Source organism: Mus pahari, chromosome 18, assembly GCF_900095145.1.
Source record: "Mus pahari chromosome 18, PAHARI_EIJ_v1.1, whole genome shotgun sequence".
Classification (NCBI taxonomy): domain Eukaryota; kingdom Metazoa; phylum Chordata; class Mammalia; order Rodentia; family Muridae; genus Mus; species Mus pahari.
In genome coordinates this window covers 5,373,396-5,396,560 of record NC_034607.1, presented here as the reverse complement: position 1 = coordinate 5,396,560, position 23,165 = coordinate 5,373,396, and the positions used below count along the sequence as shown (strand labels likewise).

Here is a 23,165-nt window from a genome sequence, read left to right as displayed (position 1 = left end):
AGGGAGAGGGAGAGGGAGAGGGAGAGGGAGAGGGAGAGGGAGAGAAGAAATGTGGGAGACTTGGGAGTACAGGTGCTGCTTGGGATTTAATAATGAATAAATAGAGACATCTGCAATGTATAAGGGGTTAGCCTTTTTCTGGGAACAGTCTCCTCATCCCAACTCAACCCTACTCCCCTGCCTCCTTTTTCCAAATATTTAGCTCTCGGTTTGCCTTCCTATTCTGCTCCTCACACAGCTCCAGCCTCCAGCTCTTTTTATTGTTGCACTGAAAAGGCCAACAGAAAAAGATATATACAAAAATACAGTAAATGGTACTTACATGTTGGTGACAACCAACTGCTGTCTAATTGGACATAAAGTCCACTCATCAGCAGAAAAGTCATACCTTGAATTGGAAACATAGCCTGTTTCCCAGGGCTAGAGAGGTCATAGACCTTAGTAAAGAATCTGCTGTGGCCCTTTGCAAAACCAACACAATTCCTTACTACTTTCTAAATCTTATCTTATATTCACAGATAAGTGTAGCTACAACCCTTCATCAAAGAAGCCTGTTTTAACAGCAAAAGAAGACTGTTAGTGTTTCCATTGCTGAGAAGAGACACCATAACCAAGGTGAATTTTATAAAACACAACATTTAACTGAGTCTGGCTTACAGTTTCAGAGATTCAGTCCATTGTCATGGTGGGAAGCATAAGAGCATTCAGAGAGATATGGTGCCTGAGAGTTCTACATCTTGTTCTCAAGGCTAACTGGAGCTGTCTCATGGGAAGATAGAAGAATCTCAAAGCCCAGCCCCACAGTGACACAATTCCTCCAGCAAGGCCTCACCTACTCCAACAATGCCACACCCACTCTAACAAGGTCACAGCTCCTAATAGGGCCACTCTCTGTGCCAAGCATATTCATACTACCACAGAGATCATCACAGAAAATCACAACTAAACACAGAACAGAAATCAACCAATCACTAGGATCCAAGCTCCAATGAGTACATCTACACCACAACTCATGTCTCTGTCTCTGTGGTTCAGCAAACATCTCAGAAGAAGGTGAAAAGATTTTAAGAGCCAGAATACCAAGTGGTGTATTGTGAAAAGGTTTCTGCTAGAAATGGCTTCATAAAAAAGACAGGAACAGCAGCAATATTAACGTACAAGGGGGAAATTTTTGTGGGGTTCCATCCCTAGACAAAGAACTATGGACAGCTGATAACTTCTGGAGGAAGAAGAATTAGACTCCCTCAGGAATAAATCCACTCATTGGTTTTCCAATGCAGGGTAGTTAGCCCTAAAGCTATATATACATAAACAACAAAAATGGACTCAGTAAATTATATATATGTGTGTGTTTATTAACACATACCTATATACACACATACATATTTATATGTGTAATGATAGTATTCAAAAAAAACAATGGTTATCAAATTGACCACGACCTTAAAGTCTGTCTACCCCTACAGTACCCACTTCTCATGGGGCCTCAGTGGTGCCTGGGGTTGGTGCTCGCTACCTGGCTGTCTGGCATCATGATAGATGGATTAGTTGTTGTTCTGATGGCCTAGATGTGGTTCTGTGGCCCCAACAAAATTGATTACTTTTAATAAAATTTCTCACCCATGATGATCCTGTCTTGGTTAGATACCCAAGTTTTCCAGGTGACTACATGTGTTCTCTCTGTTGTCTTCCTGATTATCCCCTTTGGGCAGGTTCTGATCTCCTACATTCAGATTGTGGTGACTGTGGTGAGAGTCCTCTCTGGGGAAAGAAGAACCAAGGCCTTCTCCACATGCTCCTCTCACCTAGCTGTGGTGTCCACATTCATGGACACAACAAGATCACTCATGGTCTTGTACATTGTGCCCTCTGTTCCTCTCCAAGGTCATTGCACTGCTCTACACAGTAGTCATCCCTATCTTCAACAATGTCATCTACACCTTGAGGAACCAGGAGGTGCAGCAGGCACTATGAAGGCATCTCTACTGCAAACCAACTGAAATGTGGAGGGCAATGAAGATTTTCTATTTAACTGTCAGTGTCTTGATTGAAAAGTCTCCCACAATGGGTTGGAGATGGAGTAATTATGTTCTTTCTCAAAATTCCACTTTAGGACTTAAGAGCTATGCCCAGGGAAAGATGATATTTAAACAATTTTTAGATGTTAGTTTAAAAGATTATGTAAATTATTGTGAGTTGTTTACTGCATACAACATAAACAGTGCTCTGGTTTGATCATCACATAGTGAATATATATAAGAGGTTATCATCCTGTAGCCTGTTAACCATCACACAGTGAAGACATGTACTGGAGTGCCACTCTGTAGCCCATTGCTGTATGTGAATGATTAATAAAAATAAAATTATAGAAACAAGACACCAACACAAACAAATCTAGAACAAAGTTCATATATGTTATTGCAATATGATATTTGAACTGTTCTTTCTTATTGTGTGTATTTGGTTTGAGCATAAAAATTTAATGGTGGAACTTATAATTTAATTTCCCACATAAACGTATGTCATAAGTAATTGTATAAATATACATAAAATAGCAGTAATAATAAATCCTTTTAAAAAGAATATTGTAATATACTCTACATTAAAAGATAGAATAAAACTATATTCTTTCTGATCCTACTCCTATTGACATAGATTTCTTTCAGACTCATCAGCTTCCTGACTCCTTACTTGTGATTTAACTTCTGTGAAAACTAAAGCTACCTTTATGATTTGTCAGTGGTATCCATGTTCAGCTCTAGGAAAGATATAAGAAAAAGACAGAAATACTTTAATTCACTAGCTCTCCAGAATAGGAGATTCAGCAAAAACTATAAGGATATCAGTGGGCTGTTGTTATTAGACCACTGGTAAAAATTCTTTAAATTACCCAATGATTGTAATGATTGAAATGGGTACACATGCATCAGGAATATGAGTATAAGAAGGCAAATTAAAGAATATCAAACCCAACATATTATTCTTTCCAATACATTATTCTGTTACTTGTCTTGTGTGACAAAACACCTGACAAGCAATATAAGAATGAACGTATCATTTTATTCATAGTTTGAAGAATACCATACATCAGGATGAGAAGAGCAAGGCAGGAGAGTGGGGTGGAGAGCTATATTGCATCTGTGGTCAACAATCAAAAACAGAAGAATAATGAGAGTGAGATAGGTTTTTAATTTTTCTATTTGTCAGTCTAGGATAATTCTATGGAACAGATGGTACCATACATATTTAAATGGATCTTTCTTTCTTGGTGAAATCTCTCCAGAGATACTTTCATCGAAGCATCCAAAGTATATGTTCAGTGAAATTTCAAATCTAGTCAAGTTAAAACTGAAGATTAACTATAGCCATCATGTAATTTTCCCCTGAGCAACAGTGTTAACTGACACATTTTGCATGTGTGGTAGAGATGTGGGTTGTGATCCTTCCTGAGTAATGATCCTTAGTACTGAGACTTCTCGATGTTCAGAATTCTTCTCAATGAACTCTTAACATCCTTATTTCTCAGACTATAAATGAAGGGGTTTAGAGTGGGAGTAACCAAGGTATACATAACAGCAGCTACCACCTCCCCAGAGGAGTGAGAAGTAGATGGAGGCTTCAGGTAGGTAGCAAAGACTGTGCTGTAGAAAAGGAGGACTACAGAGAGGTGGGAACTGCATGTGGCCAGGGCTTTCCTTTTTCCCTGTGCTGATGGAACCCTAGCCACAGCATAAAAAATACAACCATAAGAACTTACAATGCAGAGAACTGCACTGACTCCCAAAACTCCAGCCAAAGCCATCATCAGGACCTCATTGAGTTGAGTGTCTGAGCAGGAAAGCAGTAAGAGTGGCCTACAATCACAGAAAAAATGAGGAATCTCTTGATTGGTATGAAAATATAACTGAGAGAGCAATAAGGTATAGAACAGAGACACACAATGAGCTATTCCCCATGACCCACTGACCAGAACTTCACATCTACAAGGAGTCATGAGAAGTGGGTAGAGGAGTGGGTGGCAGATAGCAGCATAACGGTCAATAGCCATGACTGCCAGAAGCAGGTTATCCATATCTGCAAAAACACCAAAGAAGTACAACTGAGACAGGCATCCAGAGAATGAGATTGATCCATCTCCAGTCCACAATGTCTCCAGTGTTTTAGGAGCTGTGGTGGTGATGAAGCAAAGATCCACAAGTGAGAGCTGACTGAGGAAGAAATACATGGGGGTATGGAGGTGGACATCAGCACCAATAGCTAACAGAAGTAGCAGGTTCCCTAAAAGTCCCAGCAAGTAGAGACCTAGGAAGATGCTAAAGAAGGGCTGCCACTTCTCTGGGTCACTGGACAGTCCCAAGAGGATAAAGCCTGGAGCCTGACTGCAGTTCATCTTAGGTCTTATTATTGAAGATGAAATTGGCATAAAGACAATTCTCTCACTGCAGGCAAGAATTGGCACCAACCTAGACCTGGTCCCTTGTCAAGGGGTCTTCCTCAAAGCCTATATTTAGTAGCAGAATCTAGAACAGCAAAGGGAGGAATAAGACTTGGAGTTCATTAAAAATGTCTCCCTAGGGAGACATAAAGACAATTTGCTGAGTGGCTTCCAGGAATTCTCTAGGTGAAAACTATGCTATTTACCCATTGTTTTACTTGATTGAATAACCACTTTCCTGTGTATCTGTTTGGCTGTGATTCCTTTGAAGGCAGAGACTGTATCTTAGTACATAGCTTAATGCTTTGCTGACAGTGGGATTTCAATAAATGTTCCTGTCCATCCATAGTGTCACCACTCTAGTTGCAGCTTCATCAGACAAAGTACAGTACTGCTATTTTCCTGAGTGACTTACTGTGACCACTTAACCTCAAATGATGCATTGTTCACAATGCTGCCAAGGAAGTTCCTTCAAAAAAATAAAATCATGTTACTTATTTGTTTAAAACAAGTTACCTGGATAAACATAACTTTTATGAAATTGTATAAGTTCTTGCGTGTCTTCTAAGACTGTAAGTATTTTGAACTGGGAATGCCTCATAAACTCTATCATGCCTCACTACCCACGTTGAATGAGCTATCAACAAGATTCACTCACACTTCTCAATACCATTTTATATCTTGGTCAATTTCTGTTTCTAACATAATATTACAAACTAATTAATGAAAAATGATTCATTTTGAATCAAATGTCGAGTAAAAGAAGAAACTCTCTGATGGACAGCAGAGAGCAATAACACACAGGACGATATGGGAAGTGTGCATCTGTGACTTCTGGTAACTCTTCTTAATCTACCTAATCAAAAAGACAACCAAAGATTCCACTACAGTGAGACTCAGTTTCCACTGTTTCAGTACCTCAGTGAGCTGTGATATGCTTGAAAGAGATTATACATGGTTTCAAACCATGGGATCTATCTTTGTAGTCTCAGTTTCATTCCAAAGAAGTCTTATGCTTCTTTGATTGCCAGATTTACTTGCCCCATCATAGATTACCATCTTGTGTTATGGAAGATACAACTATATTTATTTTGTTGAAATATATATCAAGGCATTTAGTATTTGCTCCCTTTCACAAGGAAATGAGACATATTATAATGGAGAACAGATGAATCTGAATTTACGCTTCAAGGTATGCCTAGTGCTTGACATAAAAAATAGTAAATACTGATCATGAAGTGGGCACTGTATTTTCCCATTCATTTATTATTTCAAGAACGAAACACTTCTCCAGGTGTTGTCCTGCTGGTGTGACTTGAACACATGCTGCCTCCACGTCTCTCATTCCCACATATGTAAAGTGTTAGAACACTGTTCTCTACAAACTCTTCTACATTTCAGCCCCTTAGTTACCTTTTCTTAGCTTAACTGGACATTTTCTCATCAATTCAGTCAAAGCTTATTGCATCAACAGTATAACTGGCTACATTCATTGCACTGTAGTTACTATTATTCAAATCACAAACATTTCAGTTTTGCCTTGGTTCTATTACTCATATACCTCTAGTGTCTCTTCTTCCCATTAATTACATATATTGTACTGTGCCTGCTTACTGGAATATGCCTCTGCCCATCTGTCCCAGCCATAGCTATCCAGTCTTATTTATGGCTGGTTTTCCATAATTTTTCTAATTCTCACTCCAGATATCATGCACTCTTGTTAACATTAATCACCATAGATCCTCTCACATAAGGAACTTCTTCATCTTTAGTCAAATTTGACCAGGGCTTCAAAACTATGCTTTAATTTTATCATCTTATCCACTTTTAAACTGGACCTATCAGCTTCCTGACCTTGGCATTCCTCCTATACTGAGGTATAGAACCTCCACAGGACCAAGGGTCTCTCCTCCCATCCTCTGCTACATATGTAGCTAGAGCCATGAGTCCCACCATGAGTTTTCTTTGATTGGTGGTTTAGACCCAGGGAGCTCTGGGGGGTACTGGTTAGTTCAAATTGTTGTTGAACTCTCTTAAAGGAAACATTTATGCTTGTATTTCACAAAGTAACTCTCATCAATGTCAGGTTTAAATTCCAGGCAAGTTATTATTTGATTTCTCAAGACACAGCTCAATTGAAAACTCTGTTTTCACTTCAAAACTTTTGTCTGACTTTCAAGGTACCTATAATACTTTCCTGGTTTCTAGTGATCTCTCTGACTCATTCATAGACTCCTAATCTGGTTGCTCCTCATATTTTATGTTACTTTAAAACTTATCTTTTTTTATCTCTCTTTAGTTACAGTTTCATGCTTCTTATATATGTAAACAAATCACCCTGTTCAAGTTTTCAATTCAGAATTTTTCCCCAAATGTGTGTATGTGTGATATATGCATATATATATATATATATATATATATATATATATATATATATAACATAGTTACTTCATAGAAGTATTTTTACTGTGATACATGCTTTCTTTTATGTGGGATTATTTACATGCAACCTTGGAAACAAACATACAAATGAAATGATGTCCTATACTACATCTTCAATGTTCCAGTCTGAAATATGACCTAAACTCCATAAAATACCACATTTCATACTTACCTTCTGATTTCTCTAATATCCACTAATCAATGATGAACTTAGAAACATCCACTTTGCCCAATGGTCTTAGACCTATAAGCATCTTGCCCTTGCATTCATTGCTGAGACCATATATGAGAGTAGAGATGATGGAGTCTTTGTACTCTGTATTATCTCTCTTGGGATCAGAAAAGCTTTGCTTACAGAAAAAAAGTTCTTTCTTGACCTTGGAGATTCAGTTCCCAAAGTTACTCATTAGTGGAAAATATGTAATAACTTTCCATTGAGAATTTTTCCTGAAGAGTATTTGAAGAATAAAATCACCAAACAGCCATAAATTTTGGCCATAATTCAGATGTGAAAGCAGAGAGATATTTACAACTCATAGTCTATTTCTAGTCATAGATCTACCTTCTTAACTAAGGAAAATTTTAATAGTGTACATGAGCCCATAATATTTTCTGGCCTCTAGTTAGGCCCACTCCAACTGATGTATGAGTTTTAAATTGCACTTTTCTAAATAAGTATAAATCCAAATATATGTACTATTCATTAATTGTCTACGATAAGATTCTGACAGCATTGCAAACCTAACTCTATCTAAATACGAATTCTTGTTCCATTCTTCTAATTAATTCTCATTCAATTTTTATTATATTTAAAGACGATTTTCACAATTCATAAATAGCTCTACAAGTACCATTCATTGAAGTCAGCTATGAAACATTTAACTGTTTGGGGCCACCAAGACAACATGTGAAATTAGTAAAAGTACATTTGCACTTTAATAAACATGTCCAGAGGTTGGTAATATATAGAAGAGCTGGTCCATTTCCAAGATCATGAGAGAATAATGTTTCTATTTCCCTGGGTATAGACACCTGTTAGCATTGTGATGTTCCAGTAATTATCTTATATAGTCTATCCTCTTAGTAACTGGACTGAATTTGAGTCAAATTAGTCTGATAAGACTAACAAGAAGAAAATGTGTAAATCTTTTCTAATGTGTGCCACACAAGGAAACCTAGTCAAATAATGGTTATGAAGTAGAAATTTCACCAATTCTACAGTCAGTTATTCTAAGAATAGTTTCACATTGTGTCCTTCAACAAAGCATATGATCATTGGAGAATTTTTAAATTGGAATACACATACACACACACACACACACACACACATATATATATATATATATATATATATGTATATATATATATATATGTATATCTATATATACATATACATGCATAAACACACACACTTTTTCAAATCTTTGCAATATTCCTATACCATACAAAAGTTGGGTAGAAGAATTAAAATGGTCAATCATTTTATTAATTCATTGCTATCAGAAGTGACTGGTAGAAAAAACAATTTTCCCAATGAATTTCCTAGTAACGATAAAATACAAATGGAGTGTTAGAATGATACTATTTCCATTCATGTCCAAGTATTACTGCTCTTAAAACCCATCCAGGATTACTGCTACCTGTGTCTAATGCTCTAAGCCCTCCAATGGCTCCCATGTTATTTGAAAGTCAAACAACTCCATCCAGGGCAGATGAGGCATGTCTGCCCCTCTCCCATACCCAACAGTCTGCCTGTCTTCCAAGGAAGTCTGCCTTAAGCAGGACACAGATTGCCTGTCTTCCAGGAGGTCTGCCACATCCAGGGACACAGGTGAGAACCTGCCCCAATACTTGTTCCACCTGGGACCCCCACAGATCCCAGCATATGCAGGACCTATCAGCTCTGCTGCAGCCCTGTCTTCCTTCTGGTCTCCAATTCCACCTGAGACAGATGTGGCACACCTGCCCCTCTCCCATTCCCCACAGTCTGCCTGTTTCCCAGGAGGTCTGCCATAACCAGGGACACGGGTGAAATCCCTACCCCAATACCTGTCCCAGCTGGTAGCTCCACAGAGCTCAGCCAATATCTGTCTTGCCAGAGCCCCATTTTTCTCCTAGTCTGCAGCTTTGCCAGGGGCAGATTGGCTAGAGCCCCATCTTCCTTCCAGTCTGCAACTCTGAGCCTTGCCCTGACTCACCCCCACTCCCACCCAGACAAAGTGCCTTTGTCTGGTGTTCTCAGAGAAGGGCCTTGATGTCACCCTGTGCCTCCCTGAGGCTCACATTTACTTCACTATTTCCACACTGCCCTGACATGTCTGGGCCCTGGGGAGGCCCAGTGCTGTTGGGCTCCATTTTGGCCCTTGTTTGGGCCTTTAAGACAAACCTGAGCCTGGCTCAAGTTTCTGCAGCCTTGTGGGAGAGCCTAAGCCTGGCTCAAGTTTTGAGAACTGTCTCAGTCACTCCCATATAGCGGTGACTCAGCAAGACCTGTTTCCCTGCTTCTCCCCCATGGTTGCTGATGTAGAGCTTTGCCATTGGCCCCGTCAGTCACTCCACACCCTCTGTCACTCTTCCCAGCCTCCTATGTCATCTTACCCCACCAAAAATCCCCCTCCCTATGTTCCAAACATATAAGCAAGAGGCTGATGCCATAAAGTTAAGTTCTTGCTTCAACAAGAAACTCTCCATCCTGCCCAGCCCCAGAGAGACCCCGGCGGGACTGGGACCTCTCTCTGGTAAGGAGCCGGCACAGTACATTTTCATTGACTGTGTGGACAACACACAGTTTCAGCATTTTGATAGCGATGAGTAGATTCTGAGGATGGATCCATGTGAACCGTGGATGGGGAAGGAAGGAACAGAATATTGGAAAGAGCTGAAACTCAGACCCAAGAGCATTGCACAAAGGCCCAGAGCATACCTTTGGACCCTGCTCTGATACTACAACCAGAGTGAAGGAGGTGAGTGACCCCAGGGCTGGCTTGGTCTCCAAAGGTTTCAACTGCCTAGCCTGAGTAGCCACTGGTCCCAGGTTCAATGTGCGGAGGAAGGCCTTAGAGTCCTCAGAAACCCTGAACCAGTTTCACTTTCAATTTAGGTCCAAATCCTGTGAGTGAGCAGAGCAGGGTGGGGTAGCAAACCGAGCCTGACAGGTTGCTACCAGGCTCTCACATCCTGCAGGAGATGATTGCCTGCAACTAGGGCCAGATATGTGCCTTCTTGGAACACAATACCAGACTGCCTATGATGTCTCAGATTACATCACCCAGAATGAGGACCTGAACTCCTGGACTTCAGCAGACATGGTAGCTCAGATCATCAAGCTCAAGTTAGAGTTAGATCATGCAGCAGAATAGTTTAGGGTCTATGTAGAGTGAGGGTGCCTGGAGTTGTTCCAAAGAGCCTGCAAAATGGAAAGGAAGACTCTGCAGTGAACAGGTATAAGGAACAACTAGGAACCACTTTTAATAAGTAAAGATATCACCCCAACCTACATCTGTTTATGAGTGTTAAATGTAGGTGCTTATGTGTATAATGTGTGTTCAGCTATGTGTTCAGCGCATGTGTGTAGGTGTCTGTGTATATATGTGTATATGCATTTGTATGCATGTGAATATGTGTGTGCATGTGTGTACATGTGTGTGCTTGTGTGTATCTGTGTGTATGTATGTAGGCATATGTGTGTGTGTATGTGTAAGCCAGGTATCAGTATTGTGTGTCTTCTTCTATCCTTTCAGTCTTTTCTTGAGATAGGATCTTAATAATTTGGTTAGAACAGCTAGCCATTAAACTCCAGGCATCCTTCTGTGTCTGCCTCCCTGGTACTTGAATTATAGATGTGAACCCACCTCATAAAGACTTAAATTACACAATTTAAACAATTTACATCTAAATCCCAAATAATTAAATCTTAAGAGATCAAAATTCCAGAATTACAATTCTGGGAAAATATTTTTTTTTTAATTCATGCCAAGACATTTACTTATGTTTTAAAGATATGCTTTCTTAAAGTGGAAAAAAAATCATAGAAGCCACTTTGTCCCATAAAGTAGGTAATAGCATACATATCTGCATATACAAGCACTAGGGTACACTAATGAAAGTCACACTGATGTAGTTTCATGAGCAACATGAACTAGAAAGCAATATCATGAACAAATGCTCACCTTCCCTGAGTCTCTGTGCTGACAACCTACTGTGCATGGGAACATAGAAAATAAAGGCTATAATCAAAGTGGAAGGCCATTGCTGAGAACAGACCGTCTAGAAAGCTCCTTCATGTCTTACCAGGTTTTCACCTCCTTCTCTGAGTTGGCAGTCCTACTTCTAGTAGCTTCCTTTGGGCTAGGATTAAGTTTTTTTTCATAGACTTTCAAGGACCTGCTGCCTTCCTGGCCTCTTATCCACTGTTTTCTTTCCAGGGGTAAAAGAAGGAGCAGTTACAGTAAGACTGCCAGTATGTATGGTTAGATATGATCCCTAGTATGGGATAGAGTAGACAGAAGCCCATTGGGGAACATAGCCAGTTTATAACTTCTTCATCATCCTATCATGTGGGATCTGATCACATCTCATGTATTCTACCACAGGCAGGAACAGTGATTAAGGCTCTGATGATTCTCTCACCATCTAGAAGGGTAAGAACTTGCAGGGCCTAATCTGTGGCATGTGCTTAGACAGATAGATTCCTGGGTTATGGGGACTCTAACAGTTGGAACATTTGGAATTGAGTTCTTTAGAGTATCACCACTCACAGGGAATAGTCTGAATATCTTCTATTCCCAGTGTAAAAGAACTGCCTTGTATGGGACTGAGTCTTACAGGATGTGTTCAGATCTCTCCTTCTTTACTATGAATCCAACTCCTCCAGTTTCTCTTTCTGTAATTGTCATCTCATGCTGTCTCCTGTCAGCACAGGGTGACAACGTGAGCAGCTCAGACTAACCCTCAGGACTAAGTCTGTTCCCCATACCTGTCTCCTCCCTGTCTCACCTGTACCACATGGGGGATCTGGAATTTCTTCATCCCTTGTGGAACTTTAGCTTTCTTTTCTTTCTTTCTTTCTTTCTTTTTCTTTCTTTCTTTCTTTCTTTTTCTTTCTTTCTTTCTTTCTTTCTTTCTTTCTTTCTTTCTTTCTTTCTTTCTTGTTTGTTTGTTTGTTTGTTTTTCGAGACAGGGTTTCTCTGTTTAGCCCTGGATGTCCTGGAACTCACTTTGTAGACCAGGCTGGCCTCGAACTCAGAAATCCGCCTGCCTCTGCCTCCTGAGTGCTGGGATTAAAGGAGTGCACCACCACGCCCGGCTGGAACTTTAGCTTTCTATGAGCAACTTTTTACTTCCCTATTGAAAATAACGATGCAGATATAGCTTTATTTTTTACCTTCAGTTTATAAGGTGTGGTTTGTGTCATTAAAAGTGAAATTTTATAAATTTTAAAGGAAATAAAACATGAAAACTTACAAACCCCACGTGTAATGCACTGAGTTTGTTATGGATGAGTCAGGAGATGGCTAGAGAGCAGACTGTGTGGCATCTTCCATAGGCTTCTATGAAGTCATCTCCTCTACCCTTGATTGCCAGGGGTAGAAAGAGATTTGGACCATAATGCCATGTGAGTTATATGCATGTAATGTCCTGAGCATTGATGAAACCACCCAGGGCATGACTAAGATAAGAAAGGGAGCAAAGACTGAACCCTGGGGACTAACAGTTTTATTTCAGCAGCTATCTGAAATACAGTGATGGGTTAAATTCTATTTTGTATGGATTTTTTTTTTACTTTAGTAATTTTAATTCTTCAGGATTTCAAATATGTCATTTGCTTTTTATTTTGATTTTATGTGGGGTTACAAATAAGATTGCCTCAAGTGTCAGAAGAGACCTTGCATAGGTGAATTTTAAACCGTGTCAAGACTGTGATAGACTATGGAAACTTTTGAAATTATGATATTATGATATTATGATATGGCCACAAGACTATGGGCTCCATGGAGTGGAATGTGGTAGTTTGAGTAAGAATAGCCCAAATTTTTGAATATGCTCAAACATTTCAATATTGGTCCACAGATGGTAGAACTGGTAATAAACCTACTTAATACATTGAACTGAGCCAAATTAACATATAAAGTCAGGCTTATTAGGAGCAGCTCTCAGATGGGTTCCCTGCATTCTCAGGAGGTCAGTGAAGTCTCATAACTGAACTGGTTAGGGACTTTTTGTAGGGGAGGGGAGGGAGGCAATGACATGATGGCAAGGTACTGGTGTTATTCCTTAGTAAGTGAGGATTTTATGGTGCTATAGGATGGCCTTGTATCCAGTTAAGCACTTTGGAAAATGGAACGAAGAGCTGGCTTTGTCCAATGTTCTGTGAGGGCTTTTGCAAGCATGGGCTCCCAGTCAGAAGAGAAGGGAGGGGATCTTTTACCCCATACCTTCTTGGCTTTGTCCCCAAATCCCCAGCCTATCAGAATTATTTGAGAAGGATAAAGATAGTAAGCCTTGGCCTACTGGTGGCATTGCATAACTTTAATCACAGCAATCAGGAGGCAGAGGCATGCAAAGCCCTCACTCAGTTCAAGGAAAACATGGTCTACAGAGCTATTTCCAAGCTATCCAGGGCTATACAGAGAAACTCCTGAATAGGAGAAGGAGAAGAAAAGAAGATGGATTGGGTGTAGGAGGAAGAGGAATAGGATAAAGAGGAGGAGGAGGAAGAGGAGAAGGAGAAAGAGGAGAAGGAGAAGGACCTTGTTGGAGAAGGTGTGTCACTGGAGGTAGATTTTGAAATGCTTGAAAGTGTATCCTACCACTGGCATTAGAGCATAATTCTTTGAGATTCCAGCCTATACTGCAGACCAGATAAGATATTCAGACATCAGCTTTCAACATTTAATTGGGGTTGGCTTATAGGTTCAGAGGTTCAATCCATTTTCATCATGGTGGGAGGCATGACAACACCCAAATAGGCATGGTGCTGGTAGACCTGAGAGTTCTACATCTTGTTCTGGAGGCAAACCAAAGATGTCTTACAGACAGCTAGAAGGAGGGTCTCAAGGCTCACCTCCACAGTGACACAGTTCCTAAAACAAGGCCACACATGTACTCTAACAAGGCCACACCTCCCAATTGTGTTACTCTTTGGGACAAGCATATTCAAAATACTGCAGAGATCATCACAAAATACCACAATTGAACACAGAACAGAAATCAACTGATCACAGGGATCCCAGTTCCAATGGATACATCTACATCACAGCTCCTATCTCTATGGTTCAACAAATATCTCAGAAGGAGGTGAAAAGATTGTAAGAGCGAGAATACCAGGTGCTCTGTTATGAAAAAGTGTCTGCTAGAAATGGCTTCATAAACAAGACAGGAGCAGCTGCAATATTCATGTGCAAGGGGGAAATTTGTGTGGGGTCCCACCCATAGACAAAGAATTATGGACAGCTGATAAGTGCTGGAGGAAGAAGAATTAGAGTCTCCCATGAATAAATTCAATCATTGGTTTTCCAATGCAGGGTGGTCAGCCCTGAAAAAAAAATATATATGATATAGCAGATTTTATATATATATATATATATATATATATATATATATATATATATATATATATGTGTGTGTGTGTGTGTGTGTGTAAACATATGTACATATTTACACATATAAATACATATGTGTGTATGTAACTATAATATTCAAAGAAAAATGGTTATCAAGTTGAGATTCAACCAGGGAACTGGATGGAGGCAGGAAAATGTCACTAGTAAAGGAACTCATAAAGTAGGCAAAAAGTCTGGCTATACTGACCAATTGCTTCCTCCAGTCCTTCATCCTTGGCTCTGTGGATAGAAATATTTCCTACTGGTTGTGATGGTATATGATCACTACCTCACAATCTGTCACCACCTATGATACCCACTTTTGATGGGGCCCCAATAGGGCCTAGGGTTTGGGTCACAGACTGGCTTCATGGTAGATGGATTAGTTGTTGCTCTGATGGCCCAGCTGAGGTTCTGTGTTCCTAAATAAATTCATCACTTTTACTATGATTTCCCACCATAGCTGTTCCTGGCTTGCTCAGATACTGGACTGGTCCAGGTGACTACTGTTGTTCTCTTTGTTGCCTTCCTGACTGTCCCCTTTGGACTGGTTCTGATCACCTGTGCTCAGATTGTAGTGACTGTGTTCTAAAACCAGAAGGAACAAGGCCTTCTCCACATGCTCCTCTCACCTAGCTGTGGTGTCCACATTCATGGACACAACAAGATCACTCATGGTCTTGTACATTGTGCCCTCTGCTCCTCTCCAAGGTCATTGCACTGCTCTACACAGTAGTCATCCCTATCTTCAACAATGTCATCTACACCTTGAGGAACCAGGAGGTGCAGCAGGCACTATGAAGGCATCTCTACTACAAACCAACTGAAATGTGGAGGGCAATGAAGATTTTCTATTTAACTGTCAGTGTCTTGATTGAAAAGTCTCCCACAATGGGTTGGAGATGGAGTAATTATGTCCTTTCTCAAATTCCACTTTAGGTCTTAAGAGCTATGCCCAGGGGAAGATGACAGTTAAACAATTTTTAGATGTTAGTTTAAAAGATTATGCAAATTATTGTGAGTTGTTTACTGCATACAACATAAACAGTGCTCTGGTTTGATCATCACATAGTGAATATATATAATAGGTTATCATCCTGTAGCCTGTTAACCATCACACAGTGAAGACATGTACCGGAGTGCCACTCTGTAGCCCATTGCTGTATGTGAATGATTAATGAAAATAAAATTGTAGAAACAAGACACCAACACAAACAAATCTAGAACAAAGTTCATATATGTTATTGCAATATGACATTTTAACTGTTCTTTCTTATTGAGTGTATTTGGTTTGAGCATGAAAATTTAATGATGAAACTTATAATTTAATTTCCCACATAAACATATGTCACATGTAATTGTATAAATATACATACAATGACAGCAATAATAAATCATTTTTAAAAGAATATTGTAATATACTCTACATTAAAAGATAGAATAAAATCATATTCTTTCTGATCCTACTCCTATTGACATAGATTTCTATCAGACTCATCAGCTTCCTGACTCCTTACTAGTGATTTAAGTTCTGTGAAAACTAAAGCTACCTTTAACATGATTTATCAGTGGTATCCATGTTCAGCTCTAGGAAAGATATAAGAAAAAGACAGAAATACTTTAATTCACTAGCTCTCCAGAATAGGAGATTTAGCAAAAACTATAAGGATATCAGCAGGCTGTTGTTATTAGACCACTGGAAAAATTCTTTAAATTACCCAATGATTATAGTGATTGAAATGGATATACATGCATCAGGAATATGAGTATAAGAAAGCAAATTAAAGAATATCAAACCCAACATATTATTCTTTCCAGTACATTATTTTGTTACTTGTCTTGTGTGACAAAACACCTGACAAGCAATATAAGAATGAAAGTATCATTTTATTCATAATTTGAACAATACCATACATCAGAATAAGAAGAGCAAGGCAGGAGAGTGGGGTGGAGGGCTATATTGCATCTGTGGTCAACAATCAAAAACAGATGAATAATGAGAGTAAGATAGGTTTTTAATTTTTCCATTTGTCAGCCTAGGATAATTCTGTGGAACAGATGGTGCCATACATATTCAAATGGATCTTTCTTTCTTGGTGAAATCTCGCCAGAGATACCTTCATAGAAACATCCAAAGTATTATGTTCAGGGAAATTTCAAATCTAGTCAAGTTAAAACTGAAGATTAACTATAGTCATCATGTAATTTCCCCCTGAGCAAGGGTGTTAACTGATACATTTTGCATGTGTGGTAGTGATGTGGGTTGTGATCCTTCCTGAGTGATGATCCTTAGTACTGAGACTTCTCAATGTTCAGAATTCTTCTCAATGAACTCTTAACATCCTTATTTCTCAGACTATAAACGAAGGGGTTTAGAGTGGGAGTAACCAAGGTATACATAATAGCTGCTACCACCTCCCCAGAGGAGTGAGAAGTAGATGGAGGCTTCAGGTAGGTAGCAAAGACTGTGTTATAGAAAAGGAGGACTACAGAGAGGTGGGAACTGCATGTGGCCAGCGCTTTCCTTTTCCCCTGTGCTGATGGAACCCTAGCCACAACATAAAAAATACAACCATAAGAACTTACAATGCAGAGAACTGAACTCATTCCCAAAACTCCAGACAAAGTCATCATCAGGACCTCACTGAAGTGAGTGTCTGAGCAGGAAAGCAGTAAGAGTGGCCTAGAATCACAGAAAAAATGAGGTATCCCTTGATTGGTATGATAATATAACTGAGAGAGCAATAAGGTATAGAAGAGAGACACACAATGAGCTATTCCCCATGACCCACTGGCAAGAACTTCGCATCTCCAAGGAGTCATTAGAAGTGGGTAGAAAAGTGGGTGGCAGATAGCAGCATAACGGTCAATAGCCATGACTGCCAGAAGCAGGTTGTCCATGACTGCAAAAACAGCAAAGAAGTAAAACTGAGTCAGGCATCCAGAGAATGAGATTGATCCATCTCCAGTCCACAGAGCCTCCAGCATTTTAGGGGCTGTGGTGGTGATGAAGCAAAAATCCACGAGTGAGAGCTGACTGAGGAAAAAATACATGGGGGTATGGAGGTAAACATCAGCACCAATAGCTAATAAAAGTAGCAGGTTCCCTAAAAGGCCCAACAAGTAGAGAACTAGGAAAATGTTAAAGAAGGGCTGCCATTTCTCTGGGTCACTGGAAAGTCCCAACAGGATAAAGTCAGGAGCTTGACTGCAATTCATTATGGGTCTTGTTTTTCAAGAAGAAATTGGTATGAAGACAATTCTCTCACTGCAGGCAAGAATTGGCACCAACCCAGACCTGGTCCCTTGGAAAACGGTCTCCCTCATGGCATAAATTGAGCAATGGAAGCTATAATAGCAAAGGGAGGTACAAGTCTTGGAGTTCATTAAAAATGGCTCCCTAGGGAGACATAAAGACAACTTGTTGAGTGCTTCTCTGGAATTCTGTAGGTGAAAGCTAAGCTATTTCACCATTGTGTTTCTTGATTGAATAACCACTTTCCTGTAAATCTGTTTGACTGTGATTCCTTTGAAGACAGAGGTTTTATATTCGGAAATAGCTTCCTGCTTTGTTCACAGTTGTATTTCAGTAAATGTTACAGTCCATCTATGGAGTCACCTCTCTGGTTTCAGATCCTGCAGACAAAGTACAGTACTCTTGTTGTACTGGGTGACCTACTATAACCACTATTGCCTCAACTAATGCGTTTTTAGTGCTTCCAAGGGAGTTCCTTCAAAAAAGAGAATCATGTTACTTCTTTATTTAAAAGAAGTTATTTGGAAATCAAAATTTGTATGAAACCTTATAAGTCCTGGAGTTTATAAGACTCTAGTATAAGTCCTTGAGCTTATAAGGGACTAGTATTTTGACTGCTTAATCAACTCAATTATGCCTTGGTGTCCACATTCAATGAATTTTTGACAGTCAACATTCACATTTCTCAGAATGAATTTTCTGTCTTAGCTTCTGTTTCCAACATTATATTACAAACTAATTAATGAAAAAAGATTAATTTTTGATCAAAGGTCAAGTAAAAGATAGAAGAATCCCTGTTGATAAAATCTGAAACAGCAGAGAGAAACACACAGGACAATGTGGGAAGTAGGCATCTGTGGCTCTGGTAACTCTTTTTAAGCCAGTAGTTTCTAATCATTGTGTATTCACATAATCTAAAAGACAACCGAAAGTTGCACCACAGTCAGTCTCAGTTTCTCTAATTTCAATACCTCAATGATCTGTGGCATGACTCTGAAAAATAATATATAGATTCAAACCATAGGGTTTATCTTTGCCAACTCAGTTTCTCTCTTAGGAAGTCTTATGCTTCTTTGATTGGAAAAACTACCTTGCACAGTCATAGATTACCACAATTGTCATATGGATGATGTTACCATATATATTTTGTTTAGATATTTAGTAAGGTTTTAAGTTAGTATCTGCCTCCTTTACAAGGAAATGAGACATATTTTGATTGAGCAGAACAAAATCTGATTTTCCTCTTCAAAATATGACTAATGCTTGGCATTAAAAAAAACAGCAAATAATTGTTATGAAATGGATAGTTGACTAGTAGATATTAGAGGCAGAAGTGGGCACTGCATTATCTCCTTCTGTGGCTCGTTTTAGTATTTCAGGAAAGAAACACCTCTCCTCCAGCATTGTCCTACTAGTGTGATTTGAACACACTGATACAACATTCATTCCCACATCTGGAAACAGTGTTATAACATTGTTCTTCACAAAATCTTCCTCATTTCAGCCCCTTGCTGAAATTTTATCATCAATTCAATCAAAGCTCATTGTATCAAGAGAATAAATGATAAGACTCATACAGATTACTATAATTCAAGCTGCAAACATTTCAGTTTTGCCTTGACTCTATTGCTCTAGTGTCTCCTCTTTTAAATTACATATACCACCAATCAAAGAAAACACATGGTGGAACTTGTGGCTCTAGCTGTATATGTAGCAGAGGATGGCCTAGTTGGTCATCAATGGGAGGAGAGACCCTTGGTCCTGTGAAGGCTCTATGCCCCAGGGGGAGGGAAGGAAAGAGATAGGGTATTTTTGAAGGGGAAACTAAGAAATGGGATAACATTTGAAATGTAAATAAAGAAAATATCTAATAATTTTTTTAAAAAAATTTATACATATACTGTACTGTGCCTGGTTACTGGGAACTCCTAGGTGTGCTTCTGCCCACCTGTTCCACAATCTTGTCTTTCTGACTGGTCATCCATAGTTTTTCTAATTCTCACTTCTGATATCATGTGCTCTTGTTAACATTCATTAATTGTCATAGTTCCTCTCACCTGATAATTCTTCATCTTTAATCAAAATTTACCAGGGTTTCAACACTATGTTGTAATTTTTTCTTCTTATCCACCATTAAACTGTTATTGAATACCTTACCTTTTATATCTTATCTCTTCTTAAATATATAGATAGGATGATCTGGTGCTTACATTGATATTGTCTGAAGGAATTTTCTAGATCCTGTAATATATAATGTGTTTTCATTTAAATGTAAATTTCCTGAGAGTAGAGGCCATAATTTCTGTTAAAAAGGTCAAAGAATACACGCCTTCTTTAAGGATAATTACTGGTCTTCAGGATATGTAGGTATTCTAGAAGTTGTCTTCCTATGACCTGGAAAAGGACAGTCAGAATAAGAAAAATATGACTCTGTCTCAAAACCATTCTTTAATGTATTTGAAAACCCACTAAGAAAATGAGAGAATATTTTAAAATTGTAGAGAAAAATATATTATGCACTAACAAGAAGTAAGCTGACAGGGTACTCCAACACTTAGTCAAATTTTATATTCTTTCTTTTCTTCTTTCTTTTTATGATTTCTCTTTTTCAGACCTCAGCAGTATTTTTCTTCATTGTATTTTCTTCTTAATTTGGTTTTACTCATTATTTTATGAGAAGAATGGATGGACAATGTAGATCTACCCCTTTTTTGGTCTGACTTTCAAGGAACCTATAATACTCTATTAGTTTCCAGTGATTTCTCTGACTCATCCTCAGTCTCCTAATCTGGTTTCTCCTCCTGTTTTAAATTACTTTTAAACTCATCTTCTGTATTTCTCTTCTATTTCCAAATTCATGCTTTAGATATCTGTAAAACAAATCACTCTTAATTTTTCAATTCTGGATTTTTTCTCCTTAAATATATATATTTCTTCATAGAAGCACTTCTACTGTAAAACATGTTTTCTTTTATGTGGATTTATTTATATGCAGCTTTGGAAACTAACATACAAATGGAAAGATGTGCTATACTACGTCTTCTATGCTCCAGTATGAAATATGACCTAATACTTCATAAAGTACCATATTTCACACTTACCTTCTGACTTCTCTAATATCCACCAATCAGTGATGAACTTAGAAACATCCACTTTGCCCAATGTTCTTAGACCTAAAAGCATCCTGCCCTTTGCATTCATTGATGAGACTGTATATAAGAGTAGAGATAATGGAGTCTAGAAGTCTAAGACTATTACCTCTCTTGGGATCAGAAAAGTTTTGCCTATAAAAATATTCTCTCTTGACATTGGAGATTCAGTTCCCAAAGTTACTCATTAGTGACAAATTTGTAATAACTTTCCATTGAGATTTTGCCTGTAGATATGTTGGAAAAATAAAAACACTAATCAGCCATAAAATATTAACCATGATTCAGATATGAAAACAGAAAGATATTTACAACTCACGTTCTATTTCTAGTCATTGGTCTACTTTCTTAACTAACGAAAACTTGAATAGTGTACATGTAGCCATAATATTCCTTGGCCTCTAAAACTCTAACTGATGTAAGAGTTTTAAATTGCACTGTTATAAATATAGATTCAAACATGTGTCATACTCATTAATCATCTACCCTTAGATTCTAGTAGCATTTCAAACCTAATTCTATCTAAATGAGAATTCTTGTTCCATTCCCCTAGTTATTTCTCATTAATTTTTTGATGTATTTGTCAGTCAATATCACAGTTCATGAATACCTCATTAAAGTCAGCTTGGAATCATATCTAACTATTTGGGACCACAAGACAATATGTAAAATTATTAAAAATGTACTTTTCTCTCTAATAAAGATGTCCAGAGGTTGTTAATATAGAGAATATCTGGTGCACTCCCAAGATCACGAGAAAATAAAGTTTTGTGTCTTCTGGGTACATACAGATACCTGCTAGAACTGTGAGGTTCCAGTAATCATCCTATTTTTTCTATCCTTTTAGGATAATGACCGAGTTTAAGAATCAAATTGATCATATTAACAGGAAGAAAATGTGTAAACTTTATCTAATGTATGGCATAGGAGGCATCCTAGGGAAACAATAATCCATGGAAGCGATGAGTCAGAGACTTAGACATTAGTTTCAAGGACTTAGATATTAGCTTCAGTAGCTTTATGAGCTGTGCATAAGCTACTGAATTATATAGAGTTTAAAACATTGGAAGCCAAGTCATTCCAAGGCTTTCTCAGAGGCTCTAATGGAAGGACAAGGGAACACTAGTTACTGCCCAAAGACAGATGTGGCAAGGTCCATTCTGGAGTTGTATTTTCTCCCTAGAAGAACTGTGGTCATCAGTCCCAAGACTGCTGTGTGCTCCTTTGTGAAGTCCTCGAGACATTTTGGATTTTCCTTATGCAACATTGCTTAATTAGCTTCTGGCTGATTTTGTCCCATTCTGTGGTAGCTTTCTAATGAATCTGTGCCATTTTTGCCTTGCCTGCTGTATAAAAAAGCTGTAATTCCTAATAAACTTACTTATCTTGAGCAATTTGCTCATAAAAAAATCTCTCCATCTCAACTTCTTGTCTTCTATATTTTTTCATCCCTGGTCCTTCCCCTTAGGAAACCATCACTGAAGAAGGGGCTACTGGTCCAGGTCATAAAAGGCAAGAGATATTTAAATAGAAAGTGTGAATGATTCTTTTCTTCAAGGAGAAGGTGTGCCCATGACAGAGAAGCTTTTACAACATAACAAATCAATCTAAATAAGATGTGCTATAACTCATTTTAGTTCCATATTCTGTATGTATAGATAAGATGGAGAGTGAATCATTGTATAGGGAATTTTAGATTTTCATGGTATGTTCCTAGCTGCAAGCAACATAATTTGTTTTAGATAATATAGGCTAATTAAAATGCATTTACTTTTGTCAGTTCTTTGAATATTCTGAAATTTTAAAAAATTCATTTTCTAGTTCTTTCTTCTCCACTGGCATTTGGATTCAGGATTCTTCCTTTCATGCCCACAGACAGATCTATGAATATGATACTGAACAGGGTCTGTGGTAATCTAGGGGAATTATTGTAGAGAAAATGACAGTAAGTTAGTATCCTATGCAGGTTAAGAAGAGAAGGATGAAGAAGAGAAGGAAGAGGAGCAGGACAGGAGGAGGGATAGAGGAGAAGAAGAAATAAGACGTTTACATTTTTTGAGGTTTGAGGGCATTGTTTCTTGGTCTTGTCATTACAGGCAAATATTATAACAGGAGGAGAGTGATGGAAGAGATTCTTACTCCATGGTCTACAAAGGACAAAAGGAGGAGAAAAGGGAGCTCCAGTGACTATCTAAGTGAGTTCCAGGACAGCCAAGGCTACACAGAAAATCCCTGACTCAAAAAACCAAATTAAAAAAAAAAAAAAAAAAAAAAAAAAAAAA

The 23,165-nt window shown here is 38.5% G+C and overlaps 2 protein-coding genes and 1 pseudogene across 2 annotated transcripts; 1 reads left to right on the top strand and 2 right to left on the bottom strand.

Moving 5' to 3' along the window:
* Window positions 1-1,974, top strand: part of LOC110336026 — an 8,091-nt pseudogene extending 6,117 nt beyond the window's left edge.
* A 1,460-nt stretch (window positions 1,975-3,434) lies between these two features.
* LOC110335898 (olfactory receptor 1G1-like) lies at window positions 3,435-4,458 on the bottom strand. Its single transcript, XM_021218327.1, has one exon. It carries the CDS (start codon window positions 4,421-4,423, stop codon window positions 3,461-3,463), a length of 963 nt encoding a protein of 320 aa, XP_021073986.1. The 5' UTR covers window positions 4,424-4,458; the 3' UTR covers window positions 3,435-3,460.
* Window positions 4,459-16,741: 12,283 nt separating this feature from the next.
* Window positions 16,742-17,763, bottom strand: LOC110335857 (olfactory receptor 1G1-like). Its single transcript, XM_021218243.1, has one exon. It carries the CDS (start codon window positions 17,695-17,697, stop codon window positions 16,768-16,770), a length of 930 nt encoding a protein of 309 aa, XP_021073902.1. The 5' UTR covers window positions 17,698-17,763; the 3' UTR covers window positions 16,742-16,767.
* Between the last annotated feature and the right edge of the window lie 5,402 nt (window positions 17,764-23,165).

Bases quoted from the DNA above. Each gene is read 5' to 3' on its own strand.
- LOC110335857 (XM_021218243.1), bottom strand. From the start codon at position 17,697: ATGAATTGCAGTCAAGCTCCTGACTTTATCCTGTTGGGACTTTCCAGT.
- LOC110335898 (XM_021218327.1), bottom strand. From the start codon at position 4,423: ATGCCAATTTCATCTTCAATAATAAGACCTAAGATGAACTGCAGTCAG.